The sequence below is a fragment of the Apium graveolens genome, chromosome 5, assembly GCF_009905375.1.
Source record: "Apium graveolens cultivar Ventura chromosome 5, ASM990537v1, whole genome shotgun sequence".
Classification (NCBI taxonomy): Eukaryota; Viridiplantae; Streptophyta; class Magnoliopsida; order Apiales; family Apiaceae; genus Apium; species Apium graveolens.
This window is the reverse complement of record NC_133651.1, coordinates 30,289,932-30,316,525: the sequence shown is the minus strand read 5'-3', so window position 1 is coordinate 30,316,525 and position 26,594 is coordinate 30,289,932. Positions and strand designations below refer to the sequence as shown.

Sequence of the window (26,594 nt, the reverse complement as noted above, 5' to 3'; positions counted from 1 at the left end):
ATGTGTTTTATTGGTTTCTTCTTTTTAAATTTCTGTTTTAGCCGAATGACAAAATTACTATTTTAGCCCTAACGATCAAATCATTTCTTTACATCAAGATATAATGTCAATATGAACAGTAAATTAATGTTAAAAATATTTTTTCCGTCCCTTTTTAGATTTCACATTTTAATTTTGTTTTTGTCAAATTGATGAAAATTTAGTAGTGTATGACACTACTTTTTTTTTAAATAACCCAAATAAGCGATTGAACCAAATTATATCTCATTTATATTATTGTAATTTAGTATATGAATTATTGTTATTATAGTTTAATACATATACTACACTTAAAATTATGAAACTTGTTCAAAATTTAAAAAGTTTAGTTGAAATCAGAGGCACAAAACTGAAACTGCAAATTATATTCAAAAAAAATTATTAATTGTATCATTGAATTTCTACTTGGGAAGGAATCATTGGAAAGCTTTAGTGGAAGCCAAAACAGCATAGACGCCTAAGATTGGGTTTTTGTTAGGCTACAAATGATCTGTTATTTAGTCCCACATCGCATAAAATAGAGAGAAGTGCAATAACAGAAGGGTATAAGTGAAGAGGAGGCTGCAGCGCTCAAATCACTTACCTGGACGGGGTCGATGGCTGATCAGAAAGGGCCATGGCCTAGGCTTGTGACTTCCATTGCACTCTGGAAGGGCGCCGGCCTAAGGTCTACCCAAGTGGTGGAGCCTACGTCATAATTTGTGTCAGGTGGAGCTTGCGTTCGCGCAGCTCCACGCCAATTCTCAGTTCAATTTTCTCAAGCTCTGCAGTTTAAAGATCAATCGTCCTTGATACTACTTGGCCTTTGACGTGAAGAGACATTTCTTTCCAAGTTAGATTATGCACAAAATTGGTATCTAGATGGTTGAAGACCGACCGTAGAACAAACTGAAAAATAAAGAGTGTGACTGACCAACCTAGTCTGATTCTCACCAGGCCAAGAACGATCATCTGCTACACGAGTTAAGACCGTAAAAAATGAGAGACAATATCTAACCACTCGAGCAAAATAAGGTATGCTTATTTGCAATTGCAAGTAAAGCTAATTTTACTAATATTGACTACTTCAAGTCTCAGTTGCATTCACAATGCCATATCAAAAACAATGTCATACCAAAGCGGTGGAGCCTCATCTCAGCTTAACTGGAGTTGATACCTCTTATGCTGTCCAACAAGCTTTCTCAGTTCCGTAAGATATAAGGAGACGAGGTATGTTTTTTAAAGTTTGAAGGTTTATGTGTACAAACGCGGAACAGTTCGGGTTTAACTTACAAAAAGCAAGATCCTACTAATTCTGTAGCACTGTAGTAAAACCTGTGTGAATAATACAGTAACATGAAAATATCAGTAAATGTATGAGATGGCATTGACTGTTATTACATGTCATGGTTGTTCAGTTCTTTGGTCACCATCAGTATTAGCCTGAATTTGAGCTGCATACTGTAAATTCCAGAGGATATCTTCGAAAGATGGACGGTTTGCGGAGTTCAGAGAAATGCATTTGCTGGTAATTGAAATCGCGACTGATAACGATTCTTGTGAGCAAGTTGCTAAAACATTTGGATCCACTACCTGTCTCTGCCCTTCATGGCTCTCCAGAGACACCTGTAAAACACACTTTATTTGAGTTATAAATATTTTCTCAAATGATACATGAAGATAATTGGTCGAGAAACAACAGCAAATTGGAAAGGATATAGAATAATTATTGTTAGAGGAACAGGGTAAGTTCAAATTTACAAGTTTTGTGCTCATATTTTCCATATTCATCTTTAAGTTAAGTACTCGTAACAAATAGTGTCGTAGCTACTTAAACCAAACTAAATATACCCGATATGTCTGGCCTCGTAACTACTTGATACCTGCTAGATTGAGGCAACTTTTCGTGAAATTTCATTGTTTTTCTGGGTATGGTCAATGACAATGTCAGAATAATAATATAAAATCATTCCTCTAATGCCCTGAGGTTTTTCACTCACAGTCACAGATGCCTTCACTAAGGCCTGAAAACACATGCCTTTACATTGCAAATAATTTTATTGTTGTCTAGACTCTGGAGGGTGTTACTAGAAATTACCATGTCATTTAACATAAATGACTCCTTTTTTGCAGAAACTGAAGCTCCAACAATTGACTCCAGTATTATATATCCAAAGCTGTAAACATCATCATCTAGGTTCTTCATCTTTCTGCAAACACACATAATCAAATAATATATGTGAAAACTTAGCTATCATTGTCAACTCCTTAGCAAAGATATATGATATTACATTAACAAAAATGTTTATGTTTAAGGATATGCTTACCGTGATTGAGGGTCCTCTTTTACCTACAAACAAGAAAACAAGTCAAAAATTCGAATATGTATTAGCCTCTTTCCACATAAACTATCTAATTCATCTTTTCCAGAATTTACCTCAGGTTTGTCATTCTCATCTGCTACTATGGAAAGCCCATAATCACTCAACTTCGCCATTTGGTGTTCGTTCAACAGTACATTATGTGTTTTCAGTCGATTGCTGAAAAACCCAGGGATGAGTCCGGTATGTAGAAAGTGGACAGCCTTGGCAACACCAATTAGAATTGCCAATCTGTCTGACCATTTGAGTATCTTTTCTGCCAGGTGAAACATATAGAGTTGCATGTCAGGTAGAAAATATTGACAGCCTATTTGCATGAATGAATAACCATTGTGTTAATGATATATAATCTCATTAAGCCTTCCTCCAAAAATCTCGAGGTTGGGAGTTGGGACGACCTATTTGTTTTCAACCAGCAAATGGTTAAACAACCATGATGATATTTTAACTAATCAGTATTTTTTTGATCACGCGAGTACTACCATCCAACCTTTTACATCTTTTAACTTACCAGAGAGACGTCTGTGGTAATTGCCACAGGGTACGAATTCATAGACAAGATAAACTTTGTTTGCACCAGAGCCATGTCCAACTTCATCGTCGATGCAGTGCCCTAAAAGGCAAGCCAGGTGTTGGTGACGAAGCTTTGCAAGCAGATCCAATCTGAGTTTAAGATTTCGAACTGTATATTTCTTTGACACAGACATACACCTTATTGCTACTTGAGTACCGCTCTCCAATCTTCCTATGTAAAGCTGACAACAATAGCTAAAACAATGAGTTGTTTTTTACTTGTTTATAAGAATTTAACCCATTATATTTACACTACTATAACTAAGCACATTTTGGTGTTGAGATGGTACACCTTTCCATTGGAACCTTCACCGATCAATGTAGACACATCAAAGTTGCTTGTGGCGTTCTTTAATTCTTCACAAGTAAACAATCTGTGCACTGGCGTCCCTTGAGTGCCTAGTTTTGTTGCCTCATATATGAACCCTGAATAAAAGATGAAAGACAAAGGAACCCTATAAGCATAAATGTAGTTAATTACATGATGCTTCATCAAGGAACATATATAGAGTGAAATTCATTGGCTAAAATGACATACTTCCACTTGTTACGATTGCTGCAGGGAACTTCGTCACAGAGTCCTCTCTTTTTTGCAATAAATGTTGCTCTGATGTTTCTCTAGACCTTCTACAGAGAAATATGCAACCACAAGCTAGAACAACAAGAACAGCACAAATCCCTCCGATTGCACCAACTAGTATTCCGACATTCTTTCTTCCAGATTCTTTTTTCTCAGAGTGAACATTTATGATGGCTTTGCAGTAAGATTGTGGATGTTGATGCAATGAATTATCCGATAGGCAATTTCCATCATATTTAACAACTTTTTTGTTCGGTTCAGAGACTAAACAGGAAGGCAGCTGACCTGTTAATTTGTTGTTAGAAATGTCAACAAAATTAAGCTCATTACCGCAACTCAAATGACTTGGCAGTGATCCACTTAACATGTTTGATGCAAAATTTAAGTAAGTGATGTTCCGTAGAGAAAAAAGTGCAGCAGCAGGTAGTCCTTGGATATAATTTCGCGACACATCAAATTTCTGAAGTTGAAGGAGTTGGCTATACTGCTTAGGAATCTCACCAGAGAGAGAATTGTTGCTGAGTGAAACCATAATCAAACTTTTAGGCAACCTTGGAAGTTCAGAATCCAACTTGTTATTACTCAAATTCATCACTTGAAGATTCACCAAGGTACTCAAATCGGGCAATCTACCAGAAATGTCATTGTCAATTATGCTTAGATTGGTTAAATGTGAACCAGACCAATCAGGAAAAGTTCCATTGAAGTAATTCCCATCTAGTGTAATTGTTTGGAGATTCACAAGCCTGGGAACAGTAGAAGGAATGGTACCAAAGAGGAAATTCAAACTCAAATCCAAATACTCAAGTGCATAAAATCTATGAATTTTATCAGGAAGTGGACCCCAAATGCCTAAAGAAACCAGACTTAGAACTTTCAAACTATTTAGTCTAGCCAAAGTTGCTACCAAAGAATCCATAGAAAAATTTCCAGATAAAGTTTGATCTTGTATTGCAAATCCATTAAAATGACTTACCTTGTTTGACTTATCACCCATTATTCTGATTTCAGTCACAAAATTGTTCTGGCAAGTGACATTTACTTGAGTTGATGATGAGTAACAAATATCTGTGCTACTGTTGACCCAAATATCCAGTTGTTTTGGATACTCAAGCTGCTTCCTTAGCTGAAGAAGCACTTGCTTTTGTGAAGATAGCAGCTGTTGATGTGTTCCCAAAACATAGAAAGTACAAGTAAAACACAGCAGAACAAGCAATCTGCATAGCTTCATCAATGTGATCATACTTCACTTATAAATGTTTCGAAAAGTGAAGCATAAAGATCAATGCAACTCAAAAAACCACAGAAGGAAATGAAGCAGTGCTGAAAAAAGAAGCTTTACTCACTAAGATGAAAACATATGAGGTAAGCTAATAAATGGGAAGGTTTAGATAATCTGAGCAACTTTGACTGATAGAAAGATCATTAAAAGAAAAGCATAGTAGTACTAGACAGACATTTCTTCAGTGATCTAGCTAAGATCTTCGAGTCATAAATAAAATAAGAGCTTCTCAATAAATAAAAAGGCAAGTTGATAGCAAGTATTAAAAAAAATAGCTCTCGTTCCCACTGAATCTTACTGCTGTATTGCTGCTGGAGTGCTAGCACATGGTGTTTTTTCTTGAGGATTGAAATATAAATTATTCATTAATGTGGTGGGTCGTCCTGCAGAAACAGTTGGGAGCTGATTTTAACACACACACACACACAATTTTCTTTAGTCTAGTACTACACTGTTGCTCCGAGCCTTAAAATCAAAGGGAATAAAGGTAGAGAAAGAGCATAAAAATTTATCTTTTTAAGTCATGAACTTTATGCTCTTTCTAAATGCATGTAAAATTGTTTTTTATTGCTCGTATCGAAGTTTTTTTTTTTTTTTTTTTTGCTAAATTTAAAATTTGTTTTGCTAAATCGTATCGAAGTTTATTACTTTCAAGTAATCCGTCATTCTAAAATTCATGGGGGGACCAATTTTTTTTTACAAAAAAGAGTAAAAAATAATATATTACTCCCTCGGTTCCGGTGATTTGTTTACGTACACTGTTTGCACGTATTTCGAGACTTCAATAAAGTATAGTTTCTTAATGTTTTTTTAAAAAAAAAAAATTCTGAATAAAAGTTTAAACATGAAACTTTTTTTCAGAATTTTTTTTTAAAGAAAATATATTATGAAAGTATACTTTAAAACGTGCCGAAAAGTAACGTAAACAATCCGGTGGGACTGAGGGAGTATCATTTTACTACTTCAAAATAGAGATGTTTGCTCTTTCAAATCACGAAAATCTTCTATAATTTAATCAACGACAATAGTACGATCAATTTCTTTTCAGGATAAAATATTAGAAAATAATTTTTAAAAAAGTTGAGAACTTGGCTTTAGTGCTCAGAGTTGGAGAACAGAAGCAAAGAAAAAGCAAAGAAAAGAGTTCAATTTTGATATATCACATATAGTGAGAGACAGAGAGAGGATAACTGTTTCAATGGTAATTTCTTTTACTTATTGATTTGTTTTTTTTTTTTTTGGCTTTTTACTAGTTAAATTGGTCTTGTATTGAGCGGGAGGGGCCATTTTTATGTTTTGCAAGACAATTATACATAAAATGTATACTAACCCTGCAAAGGGGCTGAGAAAATGGAGGGAACCATAGCCACCCACGGCCTTACACCAGGTCCATCCCTGATGACAACATACATATATCTTAGTCGAGTTTGATACCATGATATCACGTCAAAATAACCGGCTACTCTAGATTCTTAAAGTTGTGGTGGTACAACTCAAAACGAGTTGAATATAGAGGTTCGTATCCCTGCGTTATTTTGTTGTGTTACGATTTTCCACTCGGTTCGGAATTAAGAAAATCAAACAGAGCCCAGAAATAATTTATATAATGGAGTAATGAATAAAGAATTCATGGGCAAAAAGGTTACTAGCAGACATTGACAATGAAATTGAGGAAAGGGACCATACCAAAACCAGGCTGGCTGTCTTTGATATTAATAATACAGTGTAGGAGTGTACAATGTACATGACATACATGAAAATTGGCTAGACCAAGCATCCAAACATTGGCCCATGTAAAATTGAGCTACTTGCAAATATTTTATAATTGGATTTTTGGCATTTTTCATCTCCAGTCTCTGCCATAATCACTTATCATAGTATTAAAGATTTTAATAACTTTATTGAGGGACCTTCCTTCTAGTCAAAGAGCATGACAATTGTTAACTTACTAGATAATATTATAATTTTTTTATTAGATATCTTATCTTAATATCTTAACCTGCATAATTTACGCAGAAGCAAACTCAGTTTGATGAGATATGCTATTACAAACTCTTATGAAATATGCTCTTGGGTCAATACTTCAATTTCCTATCTGCACAAAAATAATGAGCTAGATGCCAAATAAACTAATACCCATTTCTCTTAATCATTCAGTTGGTGAAAGTTCAATTCTAGTAGAAGACTAATTAAAATGACGAGTTCATAATTTTTATACTCCTACATTTCGAATTTATAAAGGGAAAAGATTAATATCGAACGATTTGTTAGATTATTGGTATAAATACATGAGGGTCATCTTTATTAGAATAATATAAGATCTTGAAAAAACCTGCCTCTAACACCAACACCTTGAGATTTTATAGTGATTGTTTCTTTAATATGGTATGATATCAGATTCGAGGCTGGCAAAGATCTCAGGAATCCCTGTCATCCCAAATAAAACTCACAATTTATATTGCTCAAAATGATCTTCCTCTACTCGTTCCTTAACCACCTTTACACATACCACTGAAAATTTATATGATACCATATACCCACGTCAATCGATTATCGTGAGCATCTCTCTTTACACGTACCAGTGAATGTTTATATGATACCATATACTCACACCAATCGATTGTCGTGACCATCTCTCAATCTTTGTTAATGATGAATTAATGGTAAGTTATGCTATGACAACTTGAATACAGTTGAAAAATGTGGTTTAGATGATTTTAGTTTAAGACATGAAAATGAAGAGAAAGCAAGAACAGAAGACTGGGCCATTGGCTCCAGTGTTATTGGACCCATGTTTTCTACGTATTTGCTAGCAAGCTCACTCATTAATTTACATTGATTGAAATTTATGATTTTCAAACAAAAACACGAATATGTACAGTGTTTGTCACCCTTTTCTTTTTTATCAAGAATAACTTGGAATAAGTTTTCTAATGATGACTGGGATTAAAAAATTAAACCAGAAAATATAGCATATACTCAATTTTTTTTATCTTTAGAAAAGGTATTAACATTTTCTGTAGCCTTAAAACTATAATTAATAATACTAATTTTACCATCTCTACTATGCATGGGTCTTGATAAATAAATTTTTATTTATATTATTTTTAATTTTAAAATTTAATATAGGCATTGTAAATTAAATTAATAACATATAATTATAAACTTATTATGAGAATATTAATTTGAATGTGTATATTTTTCATCTACGATCAAATTAATAATCGAAACCTCTTTTTAAGTTTTTAAGTGAAACTTTGATTTCCCTTGTTTTTTGACACCTCCACCTTTTTTGTTTCACCTTTTATATATTTTATAACTCCAAGTGTATTATTTTGTATTATTTTTTTCATTTTATTGTAGACTTATAATTTAATTCTATATATACTATTTTTACTCATTTTTTGAATTTTATAAGTTATGTTTTTTTTATTTGTATAGGTTTGAATCATATTTTTAATTATGTATTGAAATAAATAGTATCATATTTTGGCTCAACGAAATAAATTCCTAAAAATATAAAACACTACCAAGTAAATAGGTCATGTTCAAGCAAACCCCGGGTACTTTTATTTCACTTATTTTTCCGTTCCACTACCTAATTCATGTTATAACTCTATTTTTATCCTTTTTTTTATTTCTATAAGGTTTAACTTATTTTTTGTTCCACCCCATTTTGGTTTCACCTTTTATGATTGGTGTTATAACTCTATTTTTACCCCTTTTTTATTTCTATATGACTTATAATTTTATAAGTTTTATTTTTACCCATTTTTTAAATTTTATAAGTTAAGTTTTTTTATTATTTTTATAGGTTTGAATCATATTTTTAATTATGTATTGAAATAAATAGTTTTATATTTTGGCTCAACGAAATAGATTCCGAAAAATATAAAATACTATCAAGTAAATAGGTCATGTTCAAGCGAAACCTCTTTTTAAGCGGTACTTTTATTTCATTTATTTTTTGGTTCCACCACCCGATTCATGTTATAACTCTATTTTTATCCTTTTTTTATTTCTATAAGGTTTAACTTATTTTTTGTTCCACCCCATTTTGGTTTAACCTTTTATGATTTGTGTTACAACTCTATTTTTATCCCTTTTTTATTTTCATATGACTTATAATTTTATATGTATTATTTTACCCGGTTTTTTGAATTTTATAAGCCACGCTTTTTCTATTAATTTTATAGGTTTGAATCATATTTTTAATTATGTTCCAAAATAAATAGGTTAATATAATAGGCCAACTAGATAGGTTCCGAAAAAAATAAACCACTGTCAAATAAATATGTCATGTGTTTAAATTTGGAATATTTTAATTTAGAATATTTTAATTTGTTATTGTAATTCCATTTTAATAAAATGATATGAATATTATAAACACTGTATTTTGGTTTTATCCCTAAAAAATAATAAAATTGTTTAAACTGTATTATGATTATAATTCTATTTCCATATAACTCTAAATTATTTTTTGATAGAGTACTTGGTTTTGTCGGTTACGTTGTATTTTAGTTTCGCCCATAATTTATATTTCATGTAGAGTTATATGTTGATTTTTAAAAAAATATAGACTGTTACAATCATATTATAATTACGATATTTCTATTTTTCGTAGATTTTTTTTTATTAAAATAATAAAATAGATCCTTTATAATTTTTTTACTATTATATAAAAGATGAAACATTAAAAGTTTTGGTATAGTACCTGTTTTTTGGTACATTCTATATTTACCGAAATATCCTTACTTATAAATTATATTTATATTAATTTATAAAATAACTAATTATTAGTGAGAGGATTATATTTTATAAAAAAACATAATATTAAGACACTATTATCAAATCAAACAATTATGTACAGTACACATGCATCATCAATTGGGACCAACAAGTTCACGGTTCACCGATTTTTGGACGGTGTTCATCAAACTAAATCATTTTATTCGAACAAATCACCGTCACATATTTATTTATCATTAATGCAATTCATATATCTCATCAATTACATCAATTTGTTCAATTCATACTAGACAAAATCATCCCATCAATTGTATTTCGGGTTTGTTTGTGGAGCCTTAAATCATCCCATAAGTCAAACTTTAAATAAGTTTGACTGTACTTAAAGAATTATGAACATATAGTGTATTAATATAATTATTATGAAATCATATAATTTAAAATTTAAAATGAACAAATTCAAGAATTCAATTCAAAAATAAATGTATATAATATTAAAAAAATTTATGTGATCCCTGCACACGGATATTAAGATAGTTATTAATAAGGGAATCCATCATTTTTAAGGTTTATTTTGGTTTCACTCCTCTTTTATTTCACGATTTTTAATTTCACCCATTTTTAAATCTTACTATAGCTCTAAATATATAATTATTATTATTATTTTTTATTCTTATACGACTTATAATTTTATATGATTCTTATATATCACATATTTATATTATTTTCATATAAATGAAATGGAGAGTTTGTTTTTATTGCTGTCCCATTACTTGATCCTTGTTTACAGGCTGTAATGGGCAAAACGAAACCAGGTAGAGGTAGTTTAGGCAAGAAATAACGGAGAGAAGAAGAAGATATTGACAGGTTGATACGAAGCGTTACTGATAGTGAAATTATCAATTTTAGTTGTGAAATTTCATCTGATGAGGAGTTGGATGGTCCCAACTTTCCAAATGTTGTTGTTAATCCGCCTTCTCTCCAGTATTTGAATCGAAATGTCACTAAAGTAGAATGGGGCTGTTATTAATGGTCTCAACCTTTTATTTGACAGTTTCGTTTCTGTTGAGTAACCAGCTCATCATCTAAAACCTTAAGGTGTTAGAGAAAGGCCCTAATAGAATCATATATTTAACAGTTTCATTTTACAGTTTCCTTCGACTGCCTGTAGTACTGCTTGACGATCGTCATTGTAGTTTAAATTGGGCATTGTTTTTTGAGTGCTTTGTCTTTTTCAAGGGAGTTATTTGGTCTTGTTGCTTAGTTTTTTTACAAGCGCACTATGTGTTAATCGTAAACAAAGTAGTAGGCGTGTTGTTATGATATGAAGGGGGTGATTAACAGTTCAGTTCAGTTCACTATGTAAGCCTGACAATGACAAACGAGTTGTAAATTTAAGATAATGTGGATCGCCTTTATGGTTACATCCTCTGGGTAATAGATACACAAGTATCGCGTACAGTTTAATGTTCAGATGGTTGCTACCTTTCCACTGGAGCCGTCAGGATTTAAGGTAGACGCGCCGATTTTTTGTGACAACTTGTCGGAAGTAAACAATCTGTGCACTGGTATATCAAGTTGGACATTTGGTAAACACCTCTTTAAATAAATATGTACCAACTAGTTACTTGGCAGAATCCGAATCCGAATGTGTTGAACAGCTCTTTTGCTTGCGCACTGAATCAGATGTGTAATACAACACCAATGCAGTATTTGTAAATGTAATGCAGTAAACAGGCTCTATTTTTGTGCTTTAAACCAAAGTGACAAATTAGTTTTGGTATGTGCAAAAAAGGTAGCCCACCTGTAAGAATGTGCAAGCTCGTACTTGGATATTGTGATTCAGCTGTACTTTGGGAAATTTTTTCCTGTTTCTTTGTCAATAAAATTAAAAAACAACTAATATGTTGTTTTAATCAATGTGGGAGCTTAGAAAGATAATTCTTTAATAGATCAGACCGTTTCCCGTTATTGTTTTGATATGGCATTGTGAATGCAACTGAGACTTGAAGTAGTCAATATTAGTAAAATTAGCTTTACTTGCAATTGCAAATAAGCATACCTTATTTTGCTCGAGTGGTTAGATATTGTCTCTCATTTTTTACGGTCTTAACTCGTGTAGCAGATGATCGTTCTTGGCCTGGTGAGAATCAGACTAGGTTGGTCAGTCACACTCTTTATTTTTCAGTTTGTTCTACGGTCGGTCTTCAACCATCTAGATACCAATTTTGTGCATAATCTAACTTGGAAAGAAATGTCTCTTCACGTCAAAGGCCAAGTAGTATCAAGGACGATTGATCTTTAAACTGCAGAGCTTGAGAAAATTGAACTGAGAATTGGCGTGGAGCTGCGCGAACGCAAGCTCCACCTGACACAAATTATGACGTAGGCTCCACCACTTGGGTAGACCTTAGGCCGGCGCCCTTCCAGAGTGCAATGGAAGTCACAAGCCTAGGCCATGGCCCTTTCTGATCAGCCATCGACCCCGTCCAGGTAAGTGATTTGAGCGCTGCAGCCTCCTCTTCACTTATACCCTTCTGTTATTGCACTTCTCTCTATTTTATGCGATGTGGGACTAAATAACAGATCATTTGTAGCCTAACAAAAACCCAATCTTAGGCGTCTATGCTGTTTTGGCTTCCACTAAAGCTTTCCAATGATTCCTTCCCAAGTAGAAATTCAATGATACAATTAATAATTTTTTTTGAATATAATTTGCAGTTTCAGTTTTGTGCCTCTGATTTCAACTAAACTTTTTAAATTTTGAACAAGTTTCATAATTTTAAGTGTAGTATATGTATTAAACTATAATAACAATAATTCATATACTAAATTACAATAATATAAATGAGATATAATTTGGTTCAATCGCTTATTTGGGTTATTTAAAAAAAAAGTAGTGTCATACACTACTAAATTTTCATCAATTTGACAAAAACAAAATTAAAATGTGAAATCTAAAAAGGGACGGAAAAAATATTTTTAACATTAATTTACTGTTCATATTGACATTATATCTTGATGTAAAGAAATGATTTGATCGTTAGGGCTAAAATAGTAATTTTGTCATTCGGCTAAAACAGAAATTTAAAAAGAAGAAACCAATAAAACACATAACATATCATTCAATGGAGGAAGGAAAACAAAAAATAATAGTTAAATAAATATAGAATTAAATGTTTTAGAAAATATAATTTTTAAACCATCCTTTGTAGAGGGACAAAAAATTGATCAACCTGCGAAATAAACCGAGCCGTCTGAAATCGAAAATATAGTTGGGTTCGTTTTATATTAACCCGGATATGTTGGGTTGGGTCAGGGTTTATAAAATATTAACTCTTATCAAACCCATTTACATAATACCAGTCTAATTTTAAATTCAAATTATTGATGTATTTGATTCTTTTGTTGGTCAAATTGCTAAACTACTGCACATACGGTATCTTTATTTTCCTAAATCACGACTAGCCTTATTTTCTTTAACTACGGCTAACCTTATCTCGCTAAACTACATAGCTTATTCCTAATAATTTTATTACTTTTTTTATGTACTTATAAAAATTATATATGTTTGTTTACGTAAATATATTAAAGTTAAAATTATTAAATGATTAGACAAATAAAGTTTTAAAATTATTTATATATTGAAAAGAACCTGTAAATCGTATGGGATTTAATCTATATAACAATAACTACTTAATTTTTTAGTTTTACAAGTTTGTTATGACATCACATCTTATATAAAGAGTTTTTAGAATAAAATAGTGTTACATATAAAAAATTGAGTACAAAATTTGCATGACGATTCGGCCTAAAACAAATAATATCACTCATATGTATTAGGTATTTTGGGAGTTATTCAAAAACAAATATATGCTAAATCTTAAAATAAGATAATAAATAGTACTTAAAATGCAAGTCGGAAAAAAGAGAACACATCAAAACTTATCGTTAAAATTCTATTTCAAAATTTGTTGAATATACTTGATATGAGATCTTAGACAAACAACATAAATAAAATAAATTGTAAACCTTTTCATGAAAACTAATAGTTTCCCTTCACTACTTACTTTTTAAGTTACATTTCCTCATTTGTAAGAACTAGCATTAAAACCCGTACGAGACACTGATCATGTTTCTGTATAAATTTTAAAATTATGAGATATTGAAATATGTGCAATGTTCATGATTTGTGATAAATATGTTGAACTTTAATTACGTAGGTACGTGGTTACCAATGAAAATCATCCATGATTGAAATCTTTTTGAGTTTCGAAATGAGTAACCCTGATACTTAATATTTTGTTTAAATAATTTATCACAGATTCAACAATTTCTTTTTAAAAAAAATAGCATTATAGTAACGAGTTATATTAATTTAAAATAATGTGCCCGTTTGAAAAATACTAAAATAAGTAACTTTTGACTCAAAATGAATAAGTGACTTATAAGTGATAAGTAGATGAATATCTATAAATTAGAGCCCGTTTGTGAAATCTTAAAATAAGTAATTTATGACTTAAGTGCAATAAGTGACATATATGTAATAAGTAGTTTTTAACAAATAAGTTATTTTTTGGTGTTTGGATGTTTCATTTATAAGTAAAGTGGGGTGTTTGGTAAAATAGCTTATAAGTTATAATTTTTTTAAAAAAAATTAATACTAATTTATTGAGTATAGAAATATATACTTCAGTTAAAATGATTTTTTTTATTTAACTATTACAATGTCGAAACAAATAGATCGAGAGATTACAACATTTATGCTCTATTATGAATACTACTAGCAATACTATCACGCAGCGCAATCCACCTACCGTCATTGTCAGTTTCATCTATCTCGGTATCTCGACTCTCATTAGTTGTAGTAGAATCCGGCGGAATGAAACTTCCTCTTTAAGCTTTGCTAAATACGTTGTCACTACAATTTTATTTTCTAATGTAGTTATGAATTGCCATTATAGAAAAAATGATATTAGTTTGTGTATCTATCTTATACATCGACATATTTGCTAAAATAACAAATCTAGCTTTCCACACACTGAATGTTCATTCAATAACTATTGTACAAGAAGAATGAAGATGATTAACTTTTTCTTTAGAATTTCGCGGTACACGTTCGCTGCCATCACCCCGGCAAAAATCTACAAAATGATATTTAATGCTTGATCCTTTGTACGGAGCCATGTAGCCTTTTTTGTGTGCATAACCTGCATCTACAAGATATAATTTTTTTCATTTGGATGTGGAAAATTCAAATTTCCTTGAGTTACAGCCATATTTAAAATACGACTATCGCGTGCTCCACATTCTCACCCCGCCCAAACAAAAGTAAAACACAAGTTAAAATCACAGATTGCTCTAATATTTTGAGTTACGTATCCCTTTCGACCAAAATAGGGTGTACGCTCTGTTTCTTTTACTCGACATTTAATATGAGTACCAACATCATGCAATTAATATACCTACTTCCTCATATTCAGACATGCCTTATGTGGGAACCAATCCATAACGATCTACTAATGTGCGACAAAAACTTACAAAAATATCTTTAGACATACAAAAAATCTTGATAACAACGAATTTCATTCCCTTTCATTATTTTGTCAATTAATTTACCTCCCGTTCTAATTGAATCATGACACAGCTCTTTGTGCACAAAAATTTCATAATAATACACCAATGTGTAAGCAACAACATTACAAACAATTTGCCAATTCAACAAATTAGACTTATCTTCATCAGTTTCATTTAGAATTTCAAAATCGTATTGACATGCATTGTTTGACTCAATAGAAAAATTATTTTCTAGGAATATTGAGGGAAAGGATTAAATATATAAGAATACTCTACATTTGTCTGGAAAGAAGACGCACCTTCAGTATTATAAACAAAAGGATCAAATGTATTAGAAGACTGGCCTTTAGAATTATTATAACCAAAAGGGTTTTAACCATATGGATCCATTTGAGATGTTACACTTGCTTGTACGTTTATGGCTTATGCTGAATGTGAAGATGAAGAAAATGAAGGTGGTATATATAAACATACAGGAACACAAGAGGAAATAATTAGACATACAAGTTGAACATTTTGCGGTACAGATTGATAGTTACAAAGTAGACAATAATCGCATTTGAATACAGTACAAACAGGATAAATCACACTACTTTTAAAAGAGTAGATTTGAAAATCCTTATCCTGTAAAAGTCAGTCACTAAAACAGTCGACTACTATTTTATAGACACATGTTACAATAATACACTCAACTTGACACAAGCACTATATTGTAGTAAACAAATCATTCAACATAAAATTATAACCAGTAAAAGTAGCTTTCACTGCCTATCAGAGGAACCTCTTGGACCTTTAAAGTGCTTGAAGTTATACTGTAATTGGCCATATTGGAGTTTGTTATTGCGCGACTTTAAAAAACGCGTCTGGTTTCCAGGGTTGAGAATGTACTGCTGAGCAAAAAAATACAAGTCACTACCAGCATCAACCTCTGGCATAACGTCAAGTACGAGGATTGTTTCGTTCAAGGTGCGGTTTTCATTACCTGTTCCAACAGTACTCTTGCAAGACATGGCCGCTATTAAACCATCAAGCCCTTCCCGAACGAAATATGATCCAAATTTATTTCTTTTTTTGCCACTGTTCGAACCAGATTTAAAAGAATTTATTGGAAATAGATTTTGCGATGGTGGTTGTGGTGTTTCATGGTCATTATCATCGTTGTCACCACTGCCTTCATTCCATCGTCTTCTCTGAAATATGGAACATCTTCACCCTCTTCTAAATTCACTGCAGAGTAATTATTCGCTACTTTTGCCCGTTCACCAGTTGCAATGACATCACCAAACAAGGTATCATAGTAGTTCATGAATACGTCATATTTTTATTATGAATTTGTTAAATTTTTTATTTCTCCTGCGAGAATTAACAAGTAAGCAATTACAAAAACAAGTAATTGCTGAATTTGTAAAAAATGTATGAATAAATCAACATGGATTCAATTTTTTTATGTGATATCATTGTATTAAAAAAGTAAGAACACGGGTTCAATTTTTTCCCAGGAAAGTAGAAAAACAATCTTAGCAATTAAAGTCTTAAATGTACAGATATGTAGGTAACCAAGTTTTCAGGGCTCACTCAGAAGTAGGGTCAGCAAGGTTAGAGCAATGAACTGTTAATATTTTAATTAAAAAGGGTGGTCATTGTAGCCATTATCAGTTTATTACAAGGAAGTGACAATTTATAACAAATAGTTTTACTTATGCTGATGTAAATTCACTTATCACATATCAAATGAACCACACAAAATAAAGGGGAAAAAAGAAGTAAAAAAAAGTTGGTCAGTGTAATTAGATCAACAGTCATATACAAGCAAAGTTGTCGACTATGATGGGAAAACCGTAAGAGTTGTTGACATAGTCTGCGTAATACATATGGCGACTATTGGAAAGGCCCTGCTTCACTATCTTGCTTAATTTTGGTTTTTCTCGGCTGTGAGGATGAACCAAACTAGAGTTAGTTGTGTCAAATCATAGGAAAATCCCAAGCCCCTCATTGTTGTATGGTCGTGTATACTACTAATGATGCGCCTTCACAAATAGACTGGATTAAAAGTTTTTACAATATGGACGATGGCCTTTTGTTAATGCAAAAAAAGGAATGATTCTCTTACCTATATGATTATTGTTAGACAATATATTAGACCTTTGTAATGAGACACTATTTTTCGAGGTTGTTACAAAGTTTATGTAAAAACAAGATACATAAGGAACAAGTCCAAGGGCGGAATCGCCGACAACATTGTATACTTCAACATTCTAAGTTGTGTTGTGTTATTAAAATCAATATTAATAACCTTATTTTCATGCCTTCATGTATATATGTCTTTGTTGACATATAACCTTCCCTGGATTACAACTACAGTTTTCAGAAACAGATATCAGCAATCAGTAAATCACATAAGATCAAGTGAAATGGTAGTTATACACTTTTTATCAGCAATAGTAGTTACACACTTTACCTTAATTTTCTCCTTCCACCATTCATCGGACGCTTCAAATTGTTTTGTCAACTCATTCCATTCCAATCCAGTTTGCCCAAACTTCAATTTCCTAACATTTTTGTAATCTTCTTTCATCGCATCCCAATGATTTTTTAGTTTTCTTAAATACCAAACGGGATCCTTTCCTGAAAGAAAAGCAAATTGCCGGTACACAGCGTTCCAACCTTCTTTATTCAAAGTGGTGTTAGGCCTGTTATCTTTAACAACCTCACCATAACATAGCCTCACAAATAAATCGTGTTCGGTGTTCTTTATCTCCCCACTTAGCAGCAAATGATATAGAAGGAGTCGCACATATAGGAAGACCCGCACCTAGTGGTTGCTCCCGTCGTCGTGTCTTCGATTGTGCCCTTGACATCTACACAAACCATTGACATTATAAATACAAGACTAAAACAATCAGATTTGCTAAATTTAAAAAACTAAAAATCACACATACATACATAACTAAATGAGAGAGGTACCTTGACGAGATTCGAAGTAGAAAGTGTAGAGAAATCAGATGGGATTTGAGCGCCAAATAAACAGAGAGGAGATATGGGAGATAAGTGAGAAATAGGCGCTTAGGGTTAGAGAATGGATAAGTGAAGAAAGAAAAGTATCGGGTCACGTATTTTTTACTTATGGGCTTATCACATATCAACTAGTTACTAGTGAGTTGTCTTCCAAACAGTCTAGTATAAGTGATTATGGGCTTAAGCCCATTTAAGTTAACTTAAAGGAAATGTCAAATACGTACTATATAAGTGTTTGGATCATTTTGCTTATGAGTTATAATTTTTCTTTTACTAAAATGAACCAAAATAAATAATCTTTAAATATAATTATCTCAAGTCATGAATTTCAAATTATATTAACATTAAAAACATATATTTTGAAATTAAAATTAATAAAAAAGCAAAAAATCAAAATAATTTGAGAATAATAGGTCGTTACCAACATTTAACTTATCAGCTAATAAATTATAAATTTAACTTATAAATTGAATGGACAAACACCCATCGATAGAGGACTTATAAGACAAACATGCCCAATTACCTTTAAATGAAGATTTCAATCTTCTTTACATATAATTTATGTAATTCTATCTCTATATTAAAAATATTTTTTATAAAATTGGATATAAATTTGGTAATCTTTAAAAATTAGTAACAATGTATAGTTAGTCATTATGAGAAATATCAAGATTAATCAAATGTTCACCGCATTGTTATTTTCAAGTTGAGAACTACGAGAAACAACATGAATTAGACGAGAAGAAGAGTTAATTCGGTTTATGGATTTTTCCTCTTTGGTCATTAAAATTTTATTATTTAAATATCCGAAAATATTTTTATATCCTTCGGTTAGATAATAAATTTTCTCAAAATATAGAAATATCTGAATACGTCTATTGTATATCGATACAATAAGAGAGGTTTGTATTTTCTACTGTAAAAAAAATTAATTTTAATTTTAATGACTAATATACATTGTACCTCTTATATGTCCTTATTCAACTAACTAGAATTATAAAAAAAATGATTATTCAATACATTTCTATATTCAACTAATCAGAGACTAGTAGTTTCTATACTCAAGAGCTAAAAGACCTAATACTGAACATGCAGTATAAGAATCCAATGGATGTTAATCAATTACTTGATTTTCCGGCCGAGCAAGAGATTTGCTACACTCCAACGGAACAAGATATTGTTGAGACATTACTAAGTCAATTAAATAAAAATGAATGAGAGGCGGATGAAGAAGAAGATGTTAGTCACGAGATACCTAAAATTCCGACATCTAGCGTTATTCAAATGTTACAATCAATAGAGATATTTTTATTGTAACAAGAGGGCGACCACAAAGATGAGGTGAAGACAATTCGGAAGATATTAGATAATGTAAAAGTTATTGGATAATCAAATCTAAAGCAAGCTATTATCATGAAATATTTTTTTTGATTAATAGGGGACATGAAATATATATATTTAATTGAAATTATCACTTTATGCTAAATTTGTGACCGATATTTAACACTAATTTTTTTTAAAAAAATATTAATTATCACGATAGAGGGGTTATTAATTTTTAATACCGATCCCGAATCGGGACCGAGATATTTTATTAATTTAGAGATGTTATCACTTTAGAGAGGATCCCTGGCGTATGCGGACTCCAAAAAAAACATTCTATTTTGCAAAGAGCTTTGGGCCCAAATCTATATATATAATAAATTCTGAATCCACAATATTCATGGCTTTTTACACCCCATAACCTAAGACTTCAGACATATTTACTACTAATGCCATCAAAACCTAATACTTTTATCTACTTCCCACGTGATATTCTGCTACTTCACACCAAAAAAAGCAATCATACCACTCTTCACCTAAGCAATTGTGTTACACTCTCTTATTTAGAAGCTGGTCCAAGAGGACATTGTATACCAACTGCTCTGCTGCGTCTTAGTTTTTCCATTCTTTACCAATTGTCAAATTTGAATTAAAGTTAGTTCTGATAAGAATTGTTCGGACACCATAATTTTCATCCCCAATTCAAATCTGCAAGAACATCTTCATCTTTTCCTCCGTCTTCTTCTCCATCTTCTTATGCCGCCTCTCTCCGAAAATGAAAGAGGTTTAATTTATTTTTGTATAATTTATTTCTGTTTGTTTTACCTTTAAGATCATTAATCATCTTTTCCTGATATCTTTTTCAATTTTAAGGCAAGGTACGACCATTTGTCGCTAAAGAATTTTCCTACTCTTCAATCTGAAGGAGGTATTGCTCATATCTATGTGTATGTAATATAGATGTTAAATTTTATGTATAGCACTGATTGGTTAAGAATGTTTCATGAATTAGTTTCCCACACGCGAAAATTTCGGAAGAATAGTTTAGGCAACAAAGAGAACTGTAACCGTCTACCATCAGCTAAGTTGTTTAATCTTAATGTTCGAGGTAATCATTCATTGTTTCTTAATTTTTCATAATCTTTTACGAATAATTATTTGTTAACAATTGTGTTGTATTTGACCTTGCAGAATCTCCTCTTACAATTTTGGATAGTAATATTCCAAATGGAGGACATAAACCTGTTTCAGAAATGGCACAACATCAAGTTATGGAACCTTTAAGTCACTGTCTTCGTAAGGCCTTTCACAATTGTTCCAAATATCGTGTCAATGTCAGTATAATTTTTTTTTGTTTAATTATAAAGCTTGAGGTGATATGACATTGTCTCTTAATATATCAGGACATAACCCTGTATTAGAAAGGGTACCACCTCAGGTTCAAACGTCTTTAAGTCTCTAAAATGGCAAGGCCTTTCACAATTGTTCAAATAATAATGTGTATGTTACAACTATTTAATGTTGTTTAATAGGTGAGTTATCCTCCAATCGTATGAGCACAACATATTCGAATAGCTGTCAGGAATCCGGTGAAGAAATGAGTCCACTATTATACAATTCCAATTTAACTCTGAGTCCTATTAGAATTCCATTCTCAGATATCTCAAACTTGGGTAATACTACAATCTGAACTTTTTATTTTTTATGTTCATCAGTTGTATCATCAGTTATTCTCCAATCGTATGAGCACAACATATTGTAAATTTTTTAATCTTCGCGCAGGGTTGCCTTTTTCAACTACAAATAATCCAGCAAGTTCAAATAATATTCCAAATTCTAATACATCACATATGGCACAAGCGAAGAGGTCATCTTTTACACCAAGTCCTACAATTGGTATGATATGTGCTTAAACAAGTATTTTATATTTGCCTCATCTATATATATAATAGCAGGGAATTTGTGTAATATTTTATTTCTGTTTTGCACAGGTGTGCCCATTTCATCTCTTAATTCTGCAACCACAAGTTCATTGCCTTTATCTGAATTATCCACCCTGCAAAAAAACAAAACTCCTGCCCAGGGTATATGATTTCCTTATGCAAGTTTATATAGTTGTGGTTTACTAACCTAATTATATAGAAATATGAAATTTATAATCCATATATGCATTAACTTTTTCAGGCTCATCTATTCTTACTTTATTTTACTAAATTTGTTAATCTTTGCACAGGATTGCCCTTTTCAACTCCTAAAAATCGAGCAAGTTCAAATAAGATTCCAAATTCTAATACATCACATATGGCACAAGCGGAGAAGTTATTTTTTACACCAAGTCCTACAATTGGTATGATACGTGCTTAAACAAGTAATTTACATTTGCCTCATCTATATATATAATAGCAGGGAATTTTTGTAATATTTTATTTCTGTTTTGCACAGGTGTGCCCATTTCATCTCTTAATTCTGCAACCACAAGTTCATTGCCTTTATTTGAATTATCCACCCTGCAAAAAAACAAAACTCCTGCCCAGGGTATATGATTTCCTTATGCAAGTTTATATAGTTGTGGTTTACTAACCAATTTAAAAAAAAATGTAATTAAAAATCCATAGATGCATTAACTTTTTCAGGTTCATCTATTCTTAATTTGCACAGGTGTGTCCATTTCATCTCTTAATTCTGCAACCACAAGTTCATTGCCTTTATCTGAATTATCCACCCTGCAAAAAAACAAAACTCCTGCCCAGGGTATATGATTTCCTTATGCAAGTTTATATAGTTGTGGTTTACTAACCAAATTAAAAAAAATATGTAATTAAAAATCCATATATGCATTAACTTTTTCAGGTTCATCTATTCTTAATTTATTTTACTAAATTTGTTAATCTTTGCACAGGGTTGCCCTTTTCAACTCCTAAAAATCGAGCAAGTTCAAATAATATTCCAAATTCTAATACATCACATATGGCACAAGCGGAGAAGTTATTTTTTACACCAAGTCCTATAATTGGTATGATACGTGCTTAAACAAGTATTTTACATTTGCCTCATCTATATATATAATAGCATGGAATTTGTGTAATTTTTTATTTCTGTTTTGCACAGGTGTGCCCATTTCATCTCTTAATTCTACAACCACAAGTTCTTTACATACTCAACAATCTACTATATCACATTACCGACAAAGTAATAGGGCTTCTTCAACACCAAGTCCTATTCCATTGCCTTTATCTGAAATATCCACCCTGCAAAAAAACAAAACTTCTGCACTAGCAATATGATTTCGTTATGCAAGTTTATATAGTTATGGTTTACTAACCAAATTACATAGAAATATGAAATTTATAATCCATATATGCATTAACTTTTTCAAGGTCATCTATTCCATTAAATCATAAAGAACCAAGGATTAGATCTCATACAAATTCGTCATATATCCCCTCTACGCGCTTATTTGATGATAACAATGGACATGTGGACTATGATTCTCCAGGTAGACAAACATAATACATTAGTTAGCATGGCTACCTCAAATTCTTATTGAGTAACATTATGTTATATATGTTTTTAGAGATGTCAACTATACCTGAACTGCAATCCGAGGACTCAGAATTTTTTTGGGATGATGGTATGATTTCACTCCTAATTATGTTTTCATATATACTTATATCACATTAAGTATGACCCTAAATACACTTTTCTTTTAACAGACTATGAAATTGAAGATACAGATTGCATAATTGAAGAAAGACCGGTACCAAATATTGAAAGTGGTGTTTTTTTTCTAAACCATTTGTTTTATATTTGTGATTATTAACCTACAACTTTGGTCTAATAATTATTTCTGTTCAGGAAGCAAGGGCTATGCCTCTTTGGGACCTCTTACTGAATATTGTAGGAAATGTGATGCCATAATGTGGAAGGGGGAGAGGGCCAATAAAAATGTTAAGAAGTGAACTCCAAAGTTCACTCTATGCTGTTGTCAAGGGAAGATAAAGCTAGACCCTACCCCGTCGACACCCGCTTACTTGAAGCATTTGTATGATGATCCCAAAAAGAGGAATGCTTTTATGAGAAATATACGTTTATATAACGCTATGTTTGCTTTTACGTCAATGGGTGGCAAGGTAGATCATTCCATTAATGTTGGGAGAGCTCCGTATGTCTACCGGCTTAATGGTCAGAACCATCATGTTTTTGGCACACTAATTCCAGATGAAGGAGATGATCTCAAGTTTTGTCAGCTTTACATTTATGATACTGAACATGAAGTTGAGAATCAGATGAAATGGGTTAAAGTAGATGATGGTGAGGCTATTGATACTGAAATTGTTGAAGGGTTAGTTTTAATGTTAGATGATACTAACCAGTTGGTCAAAAAATTTCATTATGTCCGTGATCGTTTCAAAGAACAACCCATAAGAGATTTAAAAATTAAGTTAAAAGTTTCACGTTCGGAGAGTGGTCGGGAGAATATAATTGGGCCTTCGGATGAAGTTGCTTGCGTAATGGTTGGTGATATTGATACCACTATGGGAGAGCGGGACATAATTGCTGAGAAGAAGGCTGATGAGAATGATAGGGATATTGTTATGGAGAAATCTAACAAAAACCTTGAAAGGATCTCATATGTTCATCCGTCGCTCATGGCACTTCAATATCCAATATTATTTCCTTTTGGTGAGGATGGCTACCATGATGAAATACCCTATGTTGATTCCGAGACGAAAAAAACGCAAGAGAATCACCATGAAAGAATACTACTCCTATCGGTTACAAGTCCGTAAGAACGAAGGTATAAACATATCAAGTGTTGTCTTTGAATTAATGGTTCTGAAACTTTTATTCATTTTCATGTATGAAGTGTTAATATTAACAGTTATTTTTATGTTTTTGACAGGACTCCACGTTCGTCTAGGTGGCCGATTGTACCAACAGTACGTAGTTGATGCATATTCCTGTATAGAACAAGCAAGATTGTGGTGGTTGCGTACTCACAAGACTAATCTAAGAAGTGATTTGTACACCACACTTGCAAAGAAAGTTGTTAATGGTGGAGTTGATGCAGCAAATGTCGGTAAAGGATTTGTACTACCCACCAATTTCCTAGGTTCTAAGCGCTATATGCAACAGAACTTTCAAGACACTCTTGCTGTTTGTCGAGTTGTTGGCCATCCAGATGTTTTCCTTACTATGACATTTAATTCTCAATGGAACGAGATAAATGAAATGATGAAATCTCTACCCGGCTGCTCCGCTCATGATTCTCCTGACATAATTGCTCGCGTTTTCCATCTGAAACTTGAGCAATTAATAGATGACATAAAGAATAAAAGGTATTTTGGTAACTGCATTGGAGGTAATAAAACCTATTTAAATTTGAATAGCCTCATGTTAGTATAACTCCTCCTCATATAGATTTTATTCTTTTCTTGATTATTCTATTCCTCTACAATGATGTACGAAGTGGAGTTTCAGAAACGTGGTCTCCCGCATGTTCATATGTTAATATGGCTGGATGCTGAGTCCAAAAGAAACCTCACTGCAAATGTGGATAAGTATGTGAGTGCTGAAATTCCTGATCCCATTAATGATCCAGTTGCTTACGATGCGGTAAGAAGTTTGATGATTCATGTCCCTTGCGGCCTTCAGAACCCGAAATCACCTTGCATGAAGGATTTCAAGTGTATCAAGCACTTTCCGAAGAAGTAAGTAGTTTTGGCTCAATACTACATTTTTTTTATAGATTTTGTACACTATTACTAATGATCAGAATTAAATTCCAGATATTGTAGAGAGACATATTTTGACCAGTCTGGATTTCCAATTTATAAATGTCGCAATACTGGAATAAGTGTCATGAAAGGTAGATGTGAACTTGACAATCGGTGGGTTGTACCGTATAATAGAGATTTATTGATCAAATATAATTGTCACATGAATGTAGAGATATGTTGTCATGCAAGAAGCTTGAAGTACTTATTTAAATATTGCTTGAAGGGCCATAATCGTGCTACAGTTGAGATATCCAGTCAGAGAACGCAGTCTGTAAATGAAGAACAAGTAGTTGATGAGATAAAAGCTTATTTTGATGGTAGGTATATATGTGCTTCTGAAGCCGCTTACCGGATTTTAAGCTTTCCTATACATTATCGCTCTATTTCCGTTCTTCGCCTATCTTTTCACCTACTTGGGGAGAAGAGTTGTACCTTTACCGAGAGTGATAACTTGGAGAGAGTTGTAAGAAGAGAGCAGTATAAACACAGTCAGTTGGAGGCCTTTTTTCTTCTTAATCAAACAGATCCTAATTCAAGACGTTATACATACGATGAAATTCCACAGTATTATGTATGGAATGAGACTGATAGAATTTGGACGATGCGAAAAAAAGGAAAGCAAATTGGTAGAATGTTGTATACGCACCACACTGCAGGAGAGTTATGGTACCTACGTTTGTTGTTTTCAAACGTTCGCGGTCCCACATCGTTCCAGTCTTTAAAGACCATCAATGGTGTCTGTTGCAGAACTTTCAAAGATGCTTGTAAAATATTAGGTTTACTTGATGATAATGAGTGGCATTCAGTCCTTAGAGATTGTTCAGTTGGTGGTTTTCCTGAACAAATTAGGCAGCTTTTTGTGCATATAATTGTTAATTGTCAAGTTACATATCTGAAGAGGTTATGGCAGTAGCACTGGAAACATATGGTTAACGACATTTTGCGTAAAAGGCAGACACTGATTACATCTCCTGCCACTGTATTCTCTGATTTGCAACTACAGTATTTTGCCCTTGCAGGTAACACTATTTACCTGCAATTCTTAATTCTTTATTTTATATTTTAATTTATATTAGTCCTTATGCCAATATTTTTATGTCTTAATATGCACTATTTTTTATTCATTTTATTATATAAATTGATAAATTACTGAAGTCAATTGGAAGATCATTAGCACAATTTAAACAGTTACCACAACCTCCATCAACGTATCTTCAAATTGGTTTAAATAATTTGGTAGTTGAAGAAACAAGTTATAATCTCGAAGACATGAAAGCTGAGTTTGATAAGTTGTTTGCACATTGCAATCTTGAACAACT

At 32.2% G+C, this 26,594-nt stretch overlaps 2 protein-coding genes, 1 long non-coding RNA gene and 2 other non-coding genes across 5 annotated transcripts; 3 read left to right on the top strand and 2 right to left on the bottom strand.

Moving 5' to 3' along the window:
• Nucleotides 1-614: 614 nt before the first annotated feature.
• Nucleotides 615-775, top strand: LOC141663299 (U1 spliceosomal RNA). Its single transcript, XR_012551378.1, has one exon. It is a non-coding gene; the product is annotated as a U1 spliceosomal RNA (small nuclear RNA).
• Nucleotides 776-1,173: 398 nt separating this feature from the next.
• Nucleotides 1,174-5,248, bottom strand: LOC141723772 (putative inactive leucine-rich repeat receptor-like protein kinase At3g03770). The gene is made up of 7 exons (XM_074525663.1): nt 3,511-5,248; nt 3,265-3,398; nt 2,911-3,154; nt 2,456-2,655; nt 2,346-2,368; nt 2,117-2,228; nt 1,174-1,644 (listed from the first exon to the last, which is right to left on the bottom strand). Exons 1-7 carry the CDS (start codon nt 4,793-4,795, stop codon nt 1,423-1,425), a joined length of 2,220 nt encoding a protein of 739 aa, XP_074381764.1. The 5' UTR covers nt 4,796-5,248; the 3' UTR covers nt 1,174-1,422.
• A 6,672-nt stretch (nt 5,249-11,920) lies between these two features.
• Nucleotides 11,921-12,081, bottom strand: LOC141663182 (U1 spliceosomal RNA). Its single transcript, XR_012551265.1, has one exon. It is a non-coding gene; the product is annotated as a U1 spliceosomal RNA (small nuclear RNA).
• A 10,655-nt stretch (nt 12,082-22,736) lies between these two features.
• Nucleotides 22,737-23,259, top strand: LOC141723773 (uncharacterized). Its single transcript, XR_012576361.1, has 3 exons — nt 22,737-22,991; nt 23,070-23,126; nt 23,209-23,259. It is a non-coding gene; the product is annotated as an uncharacterized LOC141723773 (long non-coding RNA).
• Nucleotides 23,260-23,613: 354 nt separating this feature from the next.
• On the top strand, nt 23,614-26,188 carry LOC141659946 (uncharacterized). The gene is made up of 4 exons (XM_074466888.1): nt 23,614-24,277; nt 24,399-24,857; nt 24,966-25,111; nt 25,499-26,188. Exons 1-4 carry the CDS (start codon nt 23,614-23,616, stop codon nt 26,186-26,188), a joined length of 1,959 nt encoding a protein of 652 aa, XP_074322989.1.
• The last annotated feature ends 406 nt before the right edge of the window (nt 26,189-26,594 follow it).

Excerpts from the sequence above, each read along its gene's own strand:
- LOC141723772 (XM_074525663.1), bottom strand. The coding sequence starts at position 4,795 with ATGATCACATTGATGAAGCTATGCAGATTGCTTGTTCTGCTGTGTTTT. Across the intron at positions 3,155-3,264 it reads GTGAAGGTTCCAATGGAAAG|CTTTACATAGGAAGATTGGA; the intron begins GTGTACCATCTC and ends TATTGTTGTCAG. Across the intron at positions 2,229-2,345 it reads AAAGAGGACCCTCAATCACG|AAAGATGAAGAACCTAGATG; the intron begins GTAAGCATATCC and ends GTGTGTTTGCAG.
- LOC141659946 (XM_074466888.1), top strand. The coding sequence starts at position 23,614 with ATGGGTGGCAAGGTAGATCATTCCATTAATGTTGGGAGAGCTCCGTAT. Across the intron at positions 24,278-24,398 it reads ACTACTCCTATCGGTTACAA|GACTCCACGTTCGTCTAGGT; the intron begins GTCCGTAAGAAC and ends TGTTTTTGACAG. Across the intron at positions 25,112-25,498 it reads ATCCAGTTGCTTACGATGCG|GGCCATAATCGTGCTACAGT; the intron begins GTAAGAAGTTTG and ends TATTGCTTGAAG.